The sequence below is a fragment of the Salvelinus alpinus genome, chromosome 7, assembly GCF_045679555.1.
Source record: "Salvelinus alpinus chromosome 7, SLU_Salpinus.1, whole genome shotgun sequence".
Lineage (NCBI taxonomy): Eukaryota > Metazoa > Chordata > Actinopteri > Salmoniformes > Salmonidae > Salvelinus > Salvelinus alpinus.
The window spans coordinates 51,485,826-51,506,474 of NC_092092.1; the positions used below are offsets into that span (position 1 = coordinate 51,485,826).

A 20,649-nucleotide genomic window follows, 5' to 3' on the forward strand; every position below is an offset into this window, starting at 1 on the left:
ACATCCTGACTGATGGCAGCCCATTTTTGCATAATCAATGCTTGGAGTTTGTCAGAATTTGTGGGTTTTTGTTTGTCCACCCGCCTCTTGAGGATTGACCACAAGTTCTCAATGGGATTAAGGTCTGGGGAGTTTCCTGGCCATGGACCCAAAATATCAAACTCGCTGGAGTTTTTTGGGCGCCCTGAAGCCTTCCTCACAACAATTGAACTGCTTTCCTTGAAGTTCTTGATGATCCGATAAATGGTTGATTTAGGTGCAATCTTACTGGCAGCAATATCCTTGCCTGTGAAGCCCTTTTTGTGCAAAGCAATGATGACGGCACGTGTTTCCTTGCAGTTAACCATGGTTGACAGAGGAAGAACAATGATTCCAAGCACCACCCTCCTTTTGAAGCTTCCAGTCTGTTATTCGTTACTCCATCAGCATGACAGTGATCTCCAGCCTTGTCCTCGTCAACACTCACACCTGTGTTAACGAGAGAATCACTGACATGATGTCAGCTGGTCCTTTTGTGGCAGGGCTGAAATGCAGTGGAAATGTTTTTTGGGGGATTCAGTTCATTTGCATGGCAAATAGGGACTTTGCAATTCATTGCAATTCATCTGATCACTCTTCATAACATTCTGGAGTGTATGCAAATTGCATATACATATAAATTGCATAGTATCATACAAACTGAGGCAGCAGACTTCGTGAAAATTAATATTTGTGTCATTCTCAAAACTTTTGGCCACGACTGTATGTGCGAAGTCCTCAACAGCTACTGTTTCAATTCAACCCAGGGTTCAACTAAAAATACATATAGGTTTAGGGTTTCAAGCTTTGGTTGATTTTAAAGATTTAAAGTGAATAATTATTATGTTGGATACACGTCCTCATCTCAACCAAAAATCTAAGTTAAAGAATAGTACTAAATCAAACTTTGAATAAAGTGCATTTACCTTTTGATTTTATTTAGTCCTATTCTTTAACTTGGATATTTGGTTGAGATGGAGACGTGAATCCAACATATCAAATTATTCATTTTTAGACAAGCTGGATATTGAGTTGTGTTTGGTTGTCAACACAACCAAATATTAACATTTGAAGGAGATGTGTTTTCTGCTTGGATAGTTTTCTGCCACTGACAGACTGGCATTAATTCTAGTTCGTCTACAAATTAATCATTTATATGCCTCCATCTCAACCAAAACTCAACATTTTAAAGAATCGGATTAAGCCCGTGGCTCAGATGAAACTTTCAAATCATTAGATACAGAACTTCTCCTTTAAATGATGATATTTGGTGACACAAACACAGTTCAATATTACTTTTGTAATACAGTAAATAGCATGAAGTTAAGGCTATCTTACAAACTAATGTAACAGTATTTATTTAACCTAATATGAGTAACACATCCATGGCCACATTGAGGTTACTGTTACTAAATGTCTTCTTATGTAATCATAGAAAGCGTGCATGTTCAAGACAGCATGCAAAGGTCGCTGGTATGTGGAGATCTTTACAATTGCTATAATAATCTGTGCAGAATCTCGACCAGCATCACGTACTTTTAATGTCATCTCAACTGCAACCCAGGTCATTTGGTTTTGCTATTAGATGAAGCACAGTGATAACACATGAAGTTCTTGTATAAATACAACATCTAACATTGTATTTCCATTTGAACTTTGTTCTGCTTTTTAAATGGCTCAAAGTGCACTAATAACACATTTAGATGACAACTAAATCAAAAATCAGACATTGTTTTTCCCATTGGAATTTGGTTGTGCTTTTAGATGGTTAAAAGCATAGTGATAACACATTGGGAATTCAACAAACTCATGGCTTTCTTTTTGAGTGGGTGAATAAAGGTTGTAATCTTATTGATCAACGTCTCAACCAAATACTACCAACATTTCCATGTTGAAATGACGTAGTGCGCCCAGATGGTAACCAACAGAACTACTGGGCGTGTCCCGATGGACTCATGGTAGTGCATGGCATTCTACATTAATAGTAGGATGATGCACAATAACAAGTAGCGCACAAAACCGTATGAATCAGGCCCCACATTTGCTAACAAATAAACACTCCCGAACTCAGAGGAAACGTTCCCAAACCGAAGGGTTCCTACAATGTTCCTTTGTAAGTTAACATGAAAGAATAATATTGATTGAATACATTGGTACACAATGTTCCAGAAACTGACAATGTTAAAGAAAAACACTCATCGTTTCATCATTGAACATTCAAACAAAGACTTCCTATAATGTTTTTGGAGGGAACTAATGGGGCTTAGAGGAACATTACCCCCTGGAAATGTTGTTTGTAGGGTACTGAGTGAAGTAAATAGGCCAGCACCTATGGTATTTGGTATCCCTATTAGACTTGTGTGGACAAAAATGTATCTACTTTTGATACCAGAACAAATGACAACATACCCAGTCATTTACTTCTGGTCATCAGTAAGGGAGAAAATACACTCAAAATCTTCTTGTCTTCATATGCTCGACACCTTGCGACTTGTGTGTCCAGCTCATCTTCAGTGATATTGTCCTTATCCTTTGTCATTGGAGCAATGCCTGCTAAGACTAGAGGGACCATTAGCCGTTTACGCTAAGATCAGGTGTTACTGTACTCACTAACATTAAAACTACTAACCAGTCCATCAAACCATTACTGTATTGCATATTGGATATGGCCACCCAGAGTATAGTTGTGATATTTGTTTGAATCAGACATTTAAAAAAAAAATGGTTTTATGGTTTTGTTACCATGCTCATTCTCAGAAGACCTCTCGGAAATGAAACAAACAGATGTGCTGAGATTAGTATTCCCGGGTGTAATCTTTTGAGGCTCTTGTCCAGCATATTTGGTTTCCTTGTTAGTTGAAAAAATGATTTAATCTCCCATGTCTCCAAAGCTCTTTTTCTCCTGTCATTTTACATTTTGTAGAAAATGATTCCCAAAATGACCCCAAGAGGAGCTAGAAACTAGATTTGGCCTCTAAATTTGGCCTCCATGGTATCTTTCGACAAGTAAACCACCCAGTACACCATGTTGAATGCGCCAAAGGACACTGGGAACAGGATGCGGGCATACTTGTCGATTTTACTGGTCCCGCCCATACTGGCGGTGGTCGGCTGGGAGCATGGCGACTGCTTGGGCTCATTTTTGCCCATCAGCTGAATGTGCTCCAGTCTAGGTCCTAGAAGGTCCTGGAGCGAGGAGTCAGCGATGGGCTGGCTCTGGTTGGCTGGTATTGTCATTGCTTTCTCAGTTGTGGGTGGAGCCAGGGGCATGTTCATGGCAGACAGGGTCAAAGAGGAAATGTTGGGTTGGCTGGCGGGGCCGGGGCTGGAGTGTGGTAGGATGATGGCGCCGCCAGTTGCCCCCTTGGATGAAGATGATTGGCCAGACTGGGGTTGTTTCCTGGTTACCCCTCTTGCCGCTGCTGTGCTGTTGGACTCTGCTTTCTGGCCATCTTGCTGGGACATATAGTTCATCCGTTTCCGCAGGTTACCATTGGTGTCAGGGTTATGCTGTGGAGAGGGAAAAATAACCATCAACCCAAAACTGCAGTGATGTGAATGAATTGTGCACATAGTTCACTCATGTGCAACAACAAGCAAACCCCTTGAAGTGGAGCAATCTGAATTAAATGTGACTATTTTCTTTGATTCTTTGTGATAAGGTACAATATGACAATTGTACTGAGCTGATAAATATCAACTATGCAGAGCTTTGCCATGTTAACAGTCAGGAACCTCTGATTCTAACCCTTGCCTATGGGCCTGAATATGACTGGCCTACTTTATACCGCCGACACTCTTTAGTCTGCATACATACTGCACTGCGTGGTAGAATAGCCCAGCTCCCAGACGTTATTGGTGTAGGTTCACTCATTTCACACAAGCTTATGTCACAATGTACTGTTCCATGGGGCGGCATGGCAGTAGAGTAAAACATCAAAAGAGCTTATCTCCTGAGAGCTAGCATAGGTTTCAGCCCCAGAAGAGGGAGGTGCTGCACTATAGCCTCACCGGTGATAATTCCCCTATTGGAATGTGCTAACTGGCTAAGCGTATTGCTTACTGTCTGAGAGATGTGAGGCGCAGTGCTGTGGACACTAGGCTAGGTTTGACATCACTATGGCTGGGAGGTAAAAGGTTTTAGATAAATCTGAGCCACATCAATAGACACCGTGGGCCCTAATGCCGAGCAGATTTGCCCATTGTTAGCCGTGCGGGGCAGGAGCCACAGCTCTATAGGAACAGAGTTATCTCCCAGCGCCAGGGCTTCTGAAACTTGTACAGATGTGCCCCAGCAGTGTTGCTGTGGCAACCTGCTAATCCATTGATGTGCCGTTGTCACTAAAACTGCATTCAGGCACGATTACGCCGCACAAAGATTTGAGATCCACAGGGCACACTTTAAGCAGTCATCGGGCCATACAGGGGGAATGTATGGTTGTTTTCCGGTCCTTATCAGCCATCAATCAACAGTTGGACTGTGACATGAGATAGTTAGCATGTAATTTCCCCTTAAATGAAGGATTGTGTTCTTACTACAGTAGAAGGCAAGTGCATGGAGTAATGAATTCAATATAAACATGTTTGGTCAACCCCCATTACACGCGATTCTGTACAAATACCCTTTCATGAGAACATGCTGTACGCAGTATGACGAGCAAAACCAAGAACTTTGTAGGAGCCGTTCATTTTTTTTGTAATACCTAAATGGCTCTTGCAAACATGCTTGCATCACATTGTAAATGCAGGTAACAAATGAAAATGATAAGAATATTCTAAACACAGGTCTTCATAACACACTTATCTTCAATGCTGAAGATTTTTTTTTTAATTGTGAGAAAGCAAGCAAATGTAGGACATTCAGAGCATATTTAGAATTCTTTTGAGATAATATTGCTAAGCCTCTGCGCTGGATTACAAATGGCGTGCATTGATCTAAGCAGACAGCTGTGCAGCTGTACTCTAAATGGGACAAACTTAACATGTATTCACCATTTACTATTCCTATTTGGCCTTCAGGAAGTGAATGTTTCTAGCTCATGATACCATGGAGAGAGTGGGAGAGAAGGGCGAGAAGGCTGGCAGAAAGAGGTACAAAGAGAAAGAAAGAGAGGCACAAAGAAAAAGAGAGGTACTAAGAGAGAGGGAGAGAGCCAGGAAAAGAGACCCTCCAAACTTAATAAATTATCAATGCTAAAGTAACCTTCAGTTACTGTATTATCTGACAAAAAAAACAGGACATTTTAGTAAGTCCATTTATCCGATTTTTAGACTTGCAATGAATCTCCATTTGATGATCAGCATACAAATTAACGAAGGGGAATGAACAAGTGTACACACTTCAGTCTCTGAAGTGGAAAAGGGTATAGGGAATGAGGATAGGTCTTAACACACCTGCAGAACTTCCTCCATATCCTTCACTTTCACTGGGGTTGTTTGGGGCGCCGGCGGGCATTTTGCCGGCTTCCTTTTCAGTCTCTCCATCTCTGCATTGGTGAAGTAGTTGACGGCAGCGAACTCTATGAGAGCGGAGAAGACAAAGGCGAAGCACACGGCAATGAACCAGTCCATGGCGGTGGCGTAGGAGACTTTGGGGAGGGAGTGGCGTGCGCTGATGCTTAACGTGGTCATGGTCAGGACCGTGGTGATGCCTGAAAATTTGAAAAAGTTTGTAACCTTGGCTGTAAATCGTAACCAAAATAATAGTTATGTCAACACACTCAAATAATACATACAGTACTAAAACAGTCGGCCTAACCGTCCTATTATATTAGCATTACTCAAACCATTCCTGGGGGACCCCCCTGGCTGTTCATTGTATTTCATCTATTCCAGGGCTAGCACACCTGATTCTCAACTAATCATCAATCCCTTGACTAATTGAATCAGGTGTGCTAGTTCAGGGATACAACTACATATAAAAATGTCTGAAAATAATTTGTGAAAATCCAACACACTAATCAATGAATGCCGGTCTTAATATTTAACATGAAAAACAGGAAACTGAACAGTTTCTGACACTAGAATGACCTGTAAACATCCAGTCGATGACCTATTGACCTTTGCTTCCTGTGTTTTCCATCCTAATGAGGTTGCCCAATCGACCACCTCACATAGCATACCTACTTTCCCTCACCTCCAATTCCTTTAAAGACAATAACCAAATCGTCTCCACGCTGAGGAGTATACCTTTACAATAACTGGGGAGTTATAGTAAGCTTGCAGGCCACTTGTCCTTGGGATTATTAGCAAATAGCTGTAATGTGATTCAGAGGAAATCCCCTTTATGTTAGAGATACAGAAACATAACTTCATCTTCCATCTCCAAAACTCTGCCTACCACAGCATGAATATGTACATTTATGAGGCAGAGGACTTCCAAAGGTACAGTAGATATTAGCTTGAATAAAATGTGTCTTTCCTTGGATTAATTGGCAAGATCAGATGCACAATCGTTCCTGGTACAGATTAATGAGGTGTGACTGATTTAATCAGATGAGCTATAATAATCAAATTAAGGAGTAATAGCAATGATTGCTTCTGTTGGAGTACAGTCTTCATTCCTCATCTTGTGACACAGTGTTTAGATTAGAACATATTGCTTTGGAGTAGCTTGGATTAGGACAAAATGGGGCTTGCTTACATTATATTGGGAGTAGAAAATAAGTTCTATTCTACACTTGTAACGCCCCCCTGCTTACGTACATTGGAATGTATTGTTCTGCGAAATGCATTAAACAATGCCCACGTTAGTTTCTACTCCCATCTCATGTCCTGTCCTTATATTAGTTGTAGAAGTAATACAGTGTACTATAGAACACCACTACTCTGTTCTGTAACTTCAATTAAAAATCAAATCAAATTATATTAGTCACATGCTACGAATACAACAGGTGTAGGTAGACCTTACAGTGAAATACTTACTTACGAGCCCTTAACCAACAATGCAGTTTAAAAAAAATACAGATAAGAATAAGAAATAAAAGTAATTAAAGAGCAGCAGTAACATAACAATAGCAAGACTATATACAGGGGGGTACCGGTGAAGAGTCAATGTGCGGGGCACCAGTTGAGGTAATATGTACATGTAGGTAGAGTTTATTAAAGTGACTATGCATAGATGATAACAACAGAGAGCAGCAGCGGTGAAAAAGAGACGGGGGGGGGGGGGCAATGCAAATAGTATGGGTAGCCATTTGATTTGGTGTTCAGGAGTCTTATGGCTTGGGGGTAGAAGCTGTTTAGAAGCCTCTTGGACCTAGACTTGGCGCTTCGGTACCGCTTGCCGTGCAGTAGCAGAGAGAACAGTCTGACTAAGTTGGCTGGAGTCTTTGACAATTTTTAGGGCCTTCCTCTGACTGCCTGGTATAGAGGTCCTAGGTGGCAGGAAGCTTGGCCCCAGTGATGTACTGGACCATTCGCACTACCCTCTGTAGTGCCTTGCGGTTAGAGAATGAGCAGATGCCATACCAGGCAGTGATGCAAACAGTTAGGATGCTCTCGATGGTGCAGCTGTAGAACCCTTTGAGGATCAGAGGACCCATGCCAAATCTATTCAGTCTCCTGAGGGGGGTTTTGTCGTGCCCTCTTCACGACTGTCTTGGTGTGCTTGGACCATGTTAGTTTGTTGGTGATGTGGACACCAAGGACACTTGAAGCTCTCAACCTGCTCCACTACAGCCCCGTCGATGAAAATGGGGGCGTGCTTGGTCCTCTTTTTCCCATAGTCCACAATCATCTCCTTTGTCTTGATCACGTTGAGGGAGAGATTGTTGTCCTGGCACCACACAGCCAGGTCTCTGACTGTCTCGTCGTTGTCGTTGTTGTTACCTTAGTGTTCTTGGGAACAGGGACTATGATGGTCTGCTTGAAACATGGTATTACAGACTCGGACAGGGAGAGTTTGAAAATGGCAGTGAAGACACTTGACAGTTGGTCAGCACATGCTCGCAGTACACATCCTGGTAATCCGTCTGGCCCTGGTAATCCATTGTGAATGTTGACCTGTTTAAAGGTCTTACTCACATCGGTTGTGGAGAGCGTGATCACACAGTCTTCCGGAACAGCTGGTGCTCTCATGCATGTTTCAGTGTTATTTGCCTTGAAGCGAGCATAGAAGTAGTTTAGCTCGTCTGGTAGGCTTGTGTCACTGGGCATCTCTCGGCTGTGCTTCCCTTTGTAGTCTGTAATGGTTTGCAAGCCCTGCCACATCCGATGAGCGTCAGAGCCAGTAGTACGATGGTAGGATGTTGTCTGTAATCCATGGTTTCTGGTTGGGGTATTCACGTATGGTCACTGTGGGGACAACGTCATCGATGCACTTACTGATGAAGCCAATGACTGATGTGGTGTACTCCTCAATGCCATCGGAGGAATCCCGGAAATTATTCCAGTGTGTGCTAGCAAAACAGTCCTGTAGCTTAGCATCTGCTTCATCTGACCACTTTTTTATTGATTGAGTCACTGGTGCTTCCTGTTTTAACTTTTGCTTGTAAGCAGTAATCAGGAGGATATAATTATGGTCAGATTTGCCAAATGGAGGGCGAGGGAGAGCTTTGTATGTGTGTCTGTGTGTGGAGTAAAGGTGGAGTTTTTCCCCCCTCTGGTTGCACATTTAGCATGCTGTTATAAATTTTGTAAAACGGATTTAAGTTTCCCTGCATTAAAGTCCCCGGCTACTAGGAGCACCGCCTCTGGGTGAGCGTTTTCTTGTTTGCTTATGGCGGAATACAGCTCATTTAATGCGGTCTTAGTGCCAGCCTCAGTCTGTGGTGGTATGTAAACAGCTATGAATAATACAGATCAAAACTCTCTAGGTAGATTGTGTAGTCTACAGCTTATCATGAGATACTATACCTCAGGCGAGCAATAGCTTGAGACTTCCTTAGATATCGTGCACCAGCTGTTATTTACAAAAATACATAGTCCGCTGCCCCTTGTCTTACCAGATGTCGCTGTTCTATCCTGCCGGCACAGTGTATAACCAGCCAGCTGTATGTTGATAGTGTCATCTTTCAGCCACGACTCCGTGAAGCATAAGATATTACAGTTTTGAATGTCCCGTTGGTAGTTTAGTCTTCCGTGTAGGTCATCCATTTTATTTTCCAAAGATCGCACGTTTGCTAGCAGAATGGAAGGAAGTGGGTGTCGCCTACGAATTCTCAGAAGGCAACCCGCCCTTTGGCGCCTTTTTCTCCGCCTTCTCTTCACGCAAATCACGAGGATCTGGGCTTGTTCCCGCGAGAGCAGTATATCATTCACGTTGGGCTCGTCAGACTCGTAAAAGGAAAAAAACGATTCTGCCAGTCTGTGGTGAGTAATCGCAGTCCTGATGTCCAGAAGTTATTTTTGGTCATAAGAGACGGTAGCGGCAACATTATGTACAAAATCGGTAAAAAAGTAAGTTGCAAACACAATTGGTTGGGGATACGTAAAACGTCAGCCTTCTTCTCCAGCGCCACATAAGTGTTCACCTTGTATTGACAGTTCTATATATATATTGTGGTGTACAGCAGGTCAGCCACCAGGGGGAGACTCGTCGAGGCCTGGTGACAGACGGAGTATACATCACAAGGCAATGGCTCCATCTGCTGGACGTGCCAGGTCTCGACGGGCTCTCCGGCCAGGACTAATTGGGGCTGATTGGGAGTTGGTGAGTAATCAACGGCTGATTGCTCACCAGCTGTACAAGTCCCATGAAGCTGCCAGAAGGGCAGCACACAGGGGAGAGAGTGGGGGAAGAAAGGACTCCTGTATAGTTGGGGACAGTTACAGGAGTGATTTCAGTTTTTGATCCCCACAGGATACAGCAAGACCCGGAGCCAATAAGACGGTATCCCGGAGAGGGTCTCATGGGGGAGACCTATTCTTTTCTTTTAAACTATTATTTTAATAAACACCTTTGAAACTGAGCTAATCCTACTCTGTCCGTGTCTGATCTGTGTCAACGTTTTGACCCACCCCGCTGGTCTGCCGCAAGTGGTGGAGAATGCAGGCATTCTGATAACGTGGTCAGATCAGGGTTGACGTTTATGCAGCATCAGCATGGACGAGTTGATAGCTCAGTTCATCCGGGCCCAACAGGCGGTTCAGGAACGAACGCTGGAGGAACAGCGGCTACAAAACGACTGCCTCATTGAGGAAATCAGGAAGCTACAAGGAGGAGCGTCTACTGAATCACATCCAAACCAGTTTTTAATCAAGCTAACAGAAGATGATGACATCGAAACCTACCTCTGTACGTTTGAACGGACAGCACTACGGGAAGGATGGACAAAACCAAGGTGGGCCAGTCTACTGGCCCCGTTCCTCTCTGGGAATGCCCAAAAGGCGTAATGGGACCTGAACGATGAACAGGTGGCTAACTACGACGGACTCAAATGGGAGATACTCAGCCGCTACGTGTACAGCTTGGTCCATCGGGCTCAACTCTTCCACAACTGGAGGTTCGTAGCCGACTCATCCCCCCCGAGCCCAGATGAGCGACCTACTGCGTGTCACCAGGGGATGGCTCCTAACCGACGTATCCACCCTCTTCATCCTAGACAAAGTGGTCCTGGATCGCTTCCTACAGGCACTACCCCACGACATGAAGAGGGCAGCGAGTCTATGCGCCAAAGGACAGCAAACTCCTGGAGAGACGGCTGGGGTAGGGCCGACCCGCCACCAACGACCCAAGGTAGACGGAGACCAAAGGAGCGGTTTTGAGTGTGACGCCCGGGGGCACATTGCCTGGGATTGCCCGGCTCGAGAGGAGTCGATGCCATCAGCAAGCCCTGGAGGCAAGGTGGGTCACGCAGTGAACTACGTCACCTCCTGTTGGGCACACCACAAATTAACTACACCCATGGTCCCGGTGAAGGTTGACGGACACGACACGGACGCTCTATTAGACTCCGGAAGTATGGTTACCCTTGTAATCACGAGCCTGCTGAACCAGGAGACTGAACGTGGTAGGGAGATGTCCATTTCCTGTGTTCACGGGGACACAAAGCGGCATCCAACCGTATGGACCAACATCGTGACGCCACAAGGGAGCTGCCAGATGAAGGTTGGGTGCAGTGCCAGAGTTGCCGATACCTCTCCTAGTGGGACGAGATTGTCCGCTGTTCGCGGCCCTGTGGGGGCACGAGCTGAGGAAGAAGGTACGAGCCGGCCGAAGACGAGAGCGAGGACGACCCATCGCCTGTGCGGCCCGGAAGCAAACGGTTGACCAACCTGTATCTACGGGTCCGGTGTCGGAGTCGGAGGGGGTGCCGGAACCCGACCCCCCCCCCCCCCCCCCCCGGGGAACCACTGGCGGAAGAGCCCAGCCTCCCCCTCCTCGATTTCAAGGGGCAAGTCGAGACACCCGCTGGCTGGGGGCCAACTGAGGGGACAATTCGGCACGGCCCAGTGGGAGGATCCCAACTTGAAAGCCGCCACAGCCCAAGTGATAAAGCCATATTGGATTCCGGAGGCCTGAAGGAAGGCCGTGAAACAGGAAGTGGAGGCTATGCTGAGGATGGGGGTTGTTGAAGAGTCCCACAGTGCATGGTGCAGCCCCATCGTGTTGGTGCCCAAACCGGACGGTAGCCTCCGCTTCTGTAATGATTTCCGGGGTGTGAACGACATAAGCTTGTTCGACACCTATCCCATGCTGAGGGTGGACGAGCTCATCGGCCGATTGGGAAAGGCCCGGTACATCAGCACCCTTGACCTGACCAAAGGATATCGGCAGGTACCGTTGGCAGCCTCCTCCCGGGAGAAGACGGCGTTTTCGACACCAGATGGATTGTATCAGTACCGGGTGCTCCCGTTCGGTCTCCACAGAGCCCCGCCCACATTCCGGCGACTGATGAACAAAGTACTTCGATCCCACCAGCAGCATGCAGCGGCCTATTTGGATGATATCATCATCCACAGCCAAGGTTGGGAAGAGCACCTGACGCACCTCCAGGCGGTGCTGGACGCAAACCCCAAGAAATGCAAACTAGTGTTCGAGGAGGTGGAATACCTGGGGTATTTGATCGGACGGGGAACGTCAAGCCCGAGGAGAGGAAGGTTCACACGGTACGTGACTGGCCCGTTCCACGCACCAAGACACAGGTCAAGTCCTTCCTGAGACTGGCAGGATAATATAGCCGGTTTATCCCCAACTGTGTGGCTATAGCTTCCCCCCTCACCGATCTAACCAGGGCCCGCCTCCCGAAAACAGTGAAATAGACGGACGAGACAGAAGCAGCGTTCAGGCACCTGAAGGAAGCGCAGTGCTCCCATCCGATTCTCGTAACGCCCGATTTCCAAGTGCCGATGTTGGTCCAGATGGATGCATATGACACGGGACTAGGGGCCGTACTGTTCCAGGTACACGATGGGGAGGAGCACCCCATCATGTACATCAGCCGAAAGCTGATACCCAGAGAGAAAAGCAAGTGTCTAGCGGTGAGGTGGGCGCTAGACACTCTCAAGTATTACCTGTTAGGTACCCACTCACCCTGGTCACGGACCATGCTCCCCTGGTCTGGATGGCCAGGGGAAGGGACACAAACGATCGGGTCACCAGGTGGTTCTTGTCCCTTCAACGCTTCTCTTTTTCTGTTGTGCACAGATCAGGGGCAAAGCATGGAAACGCAGATGCCCTATCGAGAAGGGAGACATACAGTGGGGCAAAAAAGTATTTAGTCAGCCACCAATTGTGCAAGTTCTCCCACTTAAAAAGATGAGAGAGGCCTGTAATTTTCATCATAGGTACACTTCAACTATGACAGACAAAATGACAAAACAAAATCCAGAAAATCACATTGTAGGATTTTTAATGAATTTATTTGCAAATTATGGTGGAAAGTAAGTATTTGGTCACCTACAAACAAGCAAGATTTCTGGCTCTCACAGACCTGTAACTTCTTCTTTAAGAGGCTCCTCTGTCCTCCACTCGTTACCTGTATTAATGGCACCTGTTTGAACTTGTTATCAGTATAAAAGACACCTGTCCACAAGCTCAAACAGTCACACTCCAAACTCCACTATGGCCAAGACCAAAGAGCTGTCAAAGGACACCAGAAACAAAATTGTAGACCTGCACCAGGCTGGGAAGACTGAATCTACAATAGGTAAGCAGCTTGGTTTGAAGAAATCAACTGTGGGAGCAATTATTAGGAAATGGAAGACATACAAGACCACTGATAATCTCCCTCGATCTGGGGCTCCACGCAAGATCTCACCCCGTGGGGTCAAATTGATCACAAGAACTGTGAGTAAAAATCCCAGAACCACACGGGGGGACCTAGTGAATGACCTGCAGAGAGCTGGGACCAAAGTAACAAAGCCTACCATCAGTAACACACTACGCCGCCAGGGACTCAAATCCTGCAGTGCCAGACGTGTCCCCCTGCTTAAGCCAGTACATGTCCAGGCCCGTCTGAAGTTTGCTAGAGAGCATTTGGATGATCCAGAAGAAGATAGGGAGAATGTCATATGGTCAGATGAAACCAAAATAGAACTTTTTGGTAAAAACTCAACTCGTCGTGTTTGGAGGACAAAGAATGCTGAGTTGCATCCAAAGAACACCATACCTACTGTGAAGCATGGGGGTGGAAACATCATGCTTTGGGGCTGTTTTTCTGCAAAGGGACCAGGACGACTGATCCGTGTAAAGGAAAGAATGAATGGGGCCATGTATCATGAGATTTTGAGTGAAAACCTCCTTCCATCAGCAAGGGCATTGAAGATGAAACGTGGCTGGGTCTTTCAGCATGACAATGATCCCAAACACACCGCCCGGGCAATGAAGAAGTGGCTTCGTAAGAAGCATTTCAAGGTCCTGGAGTGGCCTAGCCAGTCTCCAGATCTCAACCCTATAGAAAATCTTTGGAGGGTGTTGAAAGTCCGTGTTGCCCAGCAACAGCCCCAAAACATCACTGCTCTAGAGGAGATCTGCATGGAGGAATGGGCCAAAATACCAGCAACAGTGTGTGAAAACCTTGTGAAGACCTACAGAAAACGTTTGACCTCTGTCATTGCCAACGGGTATATAACAAAGTATTGAGATAAACTTTTGTTATTGACCAAATACTTATTTTCCACCATAATTTGCAAATAAATTCATTAAAAATCCTACAATGTGATTTTCTGGATTTTCTTTTCTCATTTTGTCTGTCATAGTTGAAGTGTACCTATGATGAAAATTACAGGCCTCTCTCATCTTTTTAAGTGGGAGAACTTGCACAATTGGTGGCTGACTAAATACTTTTTTGCCCCACTGTACGTCCCCGACAGAGCTAAGGGGTGTGTGTGGTGTACAGCAGGTCAGCCACCAGGGGGAGACTCGTCAAGGCCTGGCGACAGACGGAGTATACATCACGAGGCGATGGCTCCATCTGCTGGACGTGCCAGGCCTCGACGGGCTCTCCGGCCAGGACTAATTGGGGCTGATAGGGAGTTGGTGAGTAATCAAGTGCTGATTGCTCACCAGCTGTACAAGTCCCATGAAGCTGCCAGAAGGGCAGCACACAGGGGAGAGAGTGGGGGAAGAAAGGACTCCCGTATAGTTGGGGACGGTTGTAGAGGTAACAGGAGTGTGTTCAGTTTTTGATCCCCACAGGATACAGCAAGACCCGGAGCCCAGAAGACGGGCTCCCGGAGAGGGTCTCATGGGGGAGACCTATTCTTTTCTTTTGAACTATTATTTTAATAAACACCTATGAAACTGAGCTAATCCTACTCTGTCCGTGTCTGATCTGTGTCAACGTTTTGACCCAACCCCCTGGTCTGCCGCTATATACACCTGCTGGAGGTCATTTTGCAGGGCTCTGGCAGTGCTCCTCCTGCTCAAAGGCGGAGGTAGCGGTCCTGCTGCTGGGTTGTTGCCCTCCTACGGCCTCCTCCACGTCTCCTGATGTACTGGCCTGTCTCCTGGTAGCGCCTCCATGCTCTGGACACTACGCTGACAGACACAGCAAACCTTCTTGCCACAGCTCGCATTGATGTGCCATCCTGGATGAGCTGCACTACCTGAGCCACTTGTGTGGGTTGTAGACTCCGTCTCATGCTACCACTAGAGTGAGAGCACCGCCAGCATTCAAAAGTGACCAAAACATCAGCCAGGAAGCATAGGAACTGAGAAGTGGTCTGTGGTCACCACCTGCAGAATCACTCCTTTATTGGGGGTGTCTTGCTAATTGCCTATAATTTCCACCTTTTGTCTATTCCATTTGCACAACAGCATGTGAAATTTATTGTCAATCAGTGTTGCTTCCTAAGTGGACAGTTTGATTTCACAGAAGTGTGATTGAATTGGAGTTACATTGTGTTGTTTAAGTGTTCCCTTTATTTTTTTGAGCAGTGTATATATATATATACACTAAGTTGACTTTAAACAGCTTGGAAAATTACAGAAAATTATGTCATGGCTTTGGAAGCTTCTGATAGGCTAATTGGCATAATTTGAGTCAATTGGAGGTTTAGCTGTGAATGTATTTCATGGCCTACCTTCAAACTCAATGCCTCTTTGCTTGACATCATGGGAAAATCAAAAGAAATCAGCCAAGACCTCAGAAAAAAATTGTAGACCTCCACAAGTCTTGTTCATCCTTGGGAGCAATTTTCAAATGCCTGAAGGTACCACGTTCATCTGTACAAACAATAGTACGCAAGTATAAACACCATGGGACCACGCAGCCGTCATACCGCTCAGGAAGGAGATGCATTCTGTCTCCCAGAGATGAACATACTTTGCTGCGAAAAGTGAAGATCAATACCAGAACAGCAGCAAAGGACCTTGTGAAGATGCTGGAGGAAACCGGTACAAAAGTACCTATATCCACAGTAAAAGAGTCCAATATCAACATAACTTGAAAGGCCACTCAGCAAGGAAGAAGCCACTGCTCCAAAACCGCTATAAAAAAGGCAGACTACGGTTTGCAACTGCACATGGGTACAAAGATCGTACTTTTTGGAGAAATGTTCTCTGGTCTGATGAAACAAAAATAGAACTGTTTGGCCATAATTACCATCGTTATGTTTGGAGGAAAAAGGGGGAGCCTTGCAAGCTGAAGAACACCATCCCAACCGTGAAGCACAGGGGTGGCAGCATCATTTTGTGGGGGTGCTTTGCTGCAGGAGGGACTGGTGTACTTCACAAAATTGATGACATCATGAGGGAGGACAATTATGTGGATATATTGAAGCAACATCTCAAGACATCCGTCAGGAAGTGAAAGCTTGGTCGCAAATGGGTCTTCCAAATGGACAATGACCCGAAGCATACTTCCAAAGTTGTGACAAAATTGCTTCAGGACAACAAAGTCAAGGTATTGGAGTGGCTATCACAAAGCCCTGACCTCAATCCCATAGAACATTTATGGGCAGAACTGGCCTCCTTGCTCGTGTGCGAGCAAGGAGGCCTACAAAGCTGACTCAGTTACACCAGCTCTGTCAGGAGGAATGGGTCAAAATTCACCCAACTTATTGTGGGAAGCTTGTGAAAGGCTACCCGAAATGTTTAACCAAAGTTAAACTATTTAAAAGGCAATGCTATCAAATACTAATTGAGTGTATGTAAACTTCTGACCCACTGGGAATGTCATGAAAGAAATAAAAGCTGAAATAAATAATTCTCTCTGCTATTATTCTGACATTTCACATTCCTAAAATAAAGTGGTGATCCTAACTGACCTAGACAGGACATTTTTACTAGGATTAAATGTTTAAATGCGTTTGGCTAAGGTGTATGTAAACTCCCGACTTCAGCTGTATATGTCATACATTTCACTAGACAATAACATTTTGAGCCAACAGGGGGAGCTTCATAATCATCCCTCAAGTCAATTCCTTTCTTTCCCTCCTTTCCCTCCTTTCTCACACACACACACACACACACACACACACACACACACACACACACACACACACACACACACACACACACACACACACACACACACACACACACACACACACACACACACACACACACACACACACACACACACACACACACACACACACACACACACACACACACACACACACACACGAGAGAGTACTGTAACAGCTCCATAGCCTGGGGGTTTGGCCAATGCAACAATATGTATGTTCCCACAACACCCTCCTGTCACATATTGGACAGTTTCATTAGCTTGCCGCTGGGACAGGAGGTGGGAGGGGACGCACTGGGGCGTTGTGTGAATCAGTGTGGCTGTGAAATAACACGCACTAGCTTCTACAGCTGCTAGGATATGAGTAGAACCCATTGACTCAGCGATCATATGTTTGTCTTTTTAAGGAAGTCAGCAGGCAAAACAAAAAGGCTCATAGATGCAACAGATGCAGATACACACATGTGGGGTAGCATGCAAAACAGTGCCAAAAGTGGGTGCTCATATATCTTTTCATCAACACATGAAAGGGCAAAGCTCATTGGAAAACAGTAAATGCACTGAAGCATACAAATTCCCCTTCTTCGCTGCCTAAGCAAGTTCTGTCTGACTCTGGCATCATAACTGAGAAGAATGGGATAAGTGATTATTTTAATCATAATTTTATCTCTGCAGGCTTTTTATTTGAGAGTAACGGTGGTTTAAATTGACTCTGGTCAGTCAATCGACTGTTCTTACCTCTGCCAGCCTCTAGCTTTTTGTTTTCATTTCAACAATTTACTACCTGTGACGTGCTAGATGCCTTGCTTAAGATAGATGAAAAAAAATTTGCCAGGGTGATATGCTTGATACATTTTTGCTGCAGCTCTCTGCCCCCTTTATTCCTCTGGACAGGTTTCATTTAAGCTTTCACTTGGATCTAGATTAATTCTAATCGTCCTTCTGGAAATCAGACTTTTTAAATCCAGACTTGGGCAAGTCAGACTATTTCAAACCATGTCTGAGAAATGCCATTTCAGTTAGTCTAGTTTAAAAGTGCAATTTTTAGTCTAGGATTAGGCATATTTTGTGTCAGTAAAACTGCCCCAATGTGTATCTACAGTGTTAAATCAGGTAACCTGCACTTGTATGTCGATGATACTGCTGTGTATGCTATTGCCACACCGTTGACCATTCTCTATCTGAACTACAGTCTGCCTTCATTGTAATACAGAAAATCTTTATTGACCTGAAATTAGTACTGAATGATGATAAAACTAAGTATATGTTGTTCTCTAGCTTGCATCAAAATAAGTCTGATAATTTAAACATATGTACTTTGGATGGTGTCCCTGCTTACAAATATCAGGGCATCTGGATAGATGAAAAGCTGTCTTTTTAAAAACCATATTGATGAGTTAGTCAAGAAGCTGAGAATAAAAATGGTGTTCTTCTATAGAAATAGATCCTGCTTCTCGCTAAACAATGGAAAGCAGATTCTCCAGTAGACGTTCCTATCTATATAAACGTAGCTGCCACTTCATTTAAAGCCGTTAGATGCAGTTTATCATAGCGCACTGCGCTTTATTACGGGTAACAGTTTAAGTTCTCATCACGGCATTCTCTACCAGAAAGTTGGTTGGCCCTCTTTGATGTCGTGTAGGTTTACATTGCTATGTTTGCATGTGTAAAACCCTTTTACAAAAACTACCGCTGTACCTAACATCTTTAGTAAACTTTAGACGTATGAGTTACCACACCCAGTCTCAGGGATGGCTAACTTTAGAAATTCCTTTGGTCGCAGTTAGGTAAATCAGCTTTTAGTTTTCTTGCACCTTATTTGTGGAACAGTCTTCAAAATGTTCTTCAAAATGTTATGTTTTGGTGCCTCTAGGGCAATTCAGAAAGCTGATTGAGGACCTTATTACTGTTCGTTTTTTCTGAGTTTTTCTAGTGTGGCTAGCCGCTGGTAGCCACTGAATTTACTGTTAGCATGCAGCCAAGTTACTAGCTAACCATTAACTAGTGCTCTCAAATCGTATCCTGAGGTCGACATAACATGGCTAACTTAGCTAGCTAACATACATCCCTAGCTGTGTCCTCAGAGCATGTGCAGACCAGGTGGCTGGAGTGTTGACAGACATATTCAACCCCCCTTATCCCAGTCTGTTGTCCCCACTTGCTTCAAGATGTCCACCATTGTTCCTGTACCCAAGAAAGCAACGGTAACTGAACTGAATGACTATCGCCCCGTAACACTCACTTCTGTCAACATGAAGTGCATTGAGAGGCTAATTAAGGATCATATCACCTCCACCTTACCCTAGACCTACTACAATTTGCATACAGCCCCAACAGATCCACAGATGACACAATCTCCACTGCACACTGCCCTATCCCATCAGGACAAGAGGAATACCTATGTAAGAATGCTGTACCCCCTCCTCGGCTCCCGAGTGACGCAGCTGTCTAAGGCACTGCAGGTCAGTGCTAGAAGCATCAGTACAGAGCCTGGTTCGATCCCGGGCTGAATCACAACCGGCCGTGATTGGGAGTCCCATAGGGCGGCACACAATTGGCCGGTTAGGGTTTGGCCGGTGTAGGCCGTCATTGTAAATAAGAATGTGTTCTTAGCTGACTTGCCTAGTTAAAGAAAAAAAAGAAAAGAAGAAAAATAATGCTCTTCATCGACTACAGCTCAGTCTTCAACACCATAGTACCCTCCAAGCTCAACTCTAAGCTAGGGGCGCTGGGTCTGAAATCCGCCCTCTGCAACTGGGTCCTGGACTTCCTGATGGGACTTCCTGCTGATCCTCAACACGGGGGGCCGACAAGGGTGCCACGCACGTCTCCAACTCAATCATCAAGTTTGCAGAGGACACAACAGTAGTAGGTCTGATTACCAAGTACGACGACACAGCCTACAGGGAGGGGGAGAGGGCCCTGGCGAAGTGGTGCCAGGAAAATAACCTCTCCCTCAATGTCAACAAAAGGGACCTGATCGTGGACTTCAGGAGACAGCAGAGGGATCACGCTCCTCATCCACAACGACAACGGGGCCGCAGTGGATATCACTAACAACCTGAAATGGTCCATTCACACAGTGTGGTGAAGAAGAAGCAACAGTGCCTCTAAAACTTCCATTCGGGCTTCATCACCACCTGGTACGGCAACTACAGGGCTGTTCAACCCCAACCATCTAGAAGGCTAAGACAATACAGGTGCATCAAAGCTGTGACCGAGAGACTGATAAACAGCTTCTATCTCCAGACCATTAGACTGATAAACAGCTTCTATCTCCAGACCATCAGACTGATAAACAGCTTCTATCTCCAGACCATTAGACTGATAAACAGCTTCTATCTCCAGACCATCAGACTGAAACAGCTTCTATCTCCAGACCATCAGACTGATAAACAGCTTCTATCTCCAGACCATCAGACTGATAAACAGCTTCTATCTCCAGACCATCAGACTGATAAACAGCTTCTATCTCCAGACCATCAGACTGATAAACAGCTTCTATCTCCAGACCATCACACTGATAAACAGCTTCTATCTCCAGACTATCAGACTGTTAAAGAGTCACCACTAGACGACCTCCGCCCAGTAACCTGTCCTGAAGTTCAGTTACTGTTACTAGCCGGCTACAACCTGGCACTCTACCCTGCACCTTAGAGATTGCTGTACATAGTCATTGACAACTGGTCACTTTAATAATGTTTGCATACTGTTTTACCCACTTCATATGTACAGTATATACACTGTACTCTAGTCAGGGCTCATCCTGTATATC

At 45.3% G+C, this 20,649-nt stretch overlaps 1 protein-coding gene across 1 annotated transcript in view; it reads right to left on the minus strand.

The window, feature by feature from the left end:
* Positions 1-1,541: 1,541 nt before the first annotated feature.
* The window catches only part of LOC139581145 (gamma-aminobutyric acid receptor subunit alpha-6-like), a 43,365-nt gene continuing 24,257 nt past the window's right edge, over positions 1,542-20,649 (minus strand). The window contains exons 8-9 of the mRNA XM_071410606.1: positions 5,413-5,669; positions 1,542-3,528 (exon numbers count right to left, since the gene is read on the minus strand). Of these exons, the coding sequence (XP_071266707.1) occupies positions 2,980-3,528; positions 5,413-5,669 (806 nt within the window). The 3' untranslated portion in view covers positions 1,542-2,979. The remainder of the gene's footprint in view (positions 3,529-5,412; positions 5,670-20,649) is intronic.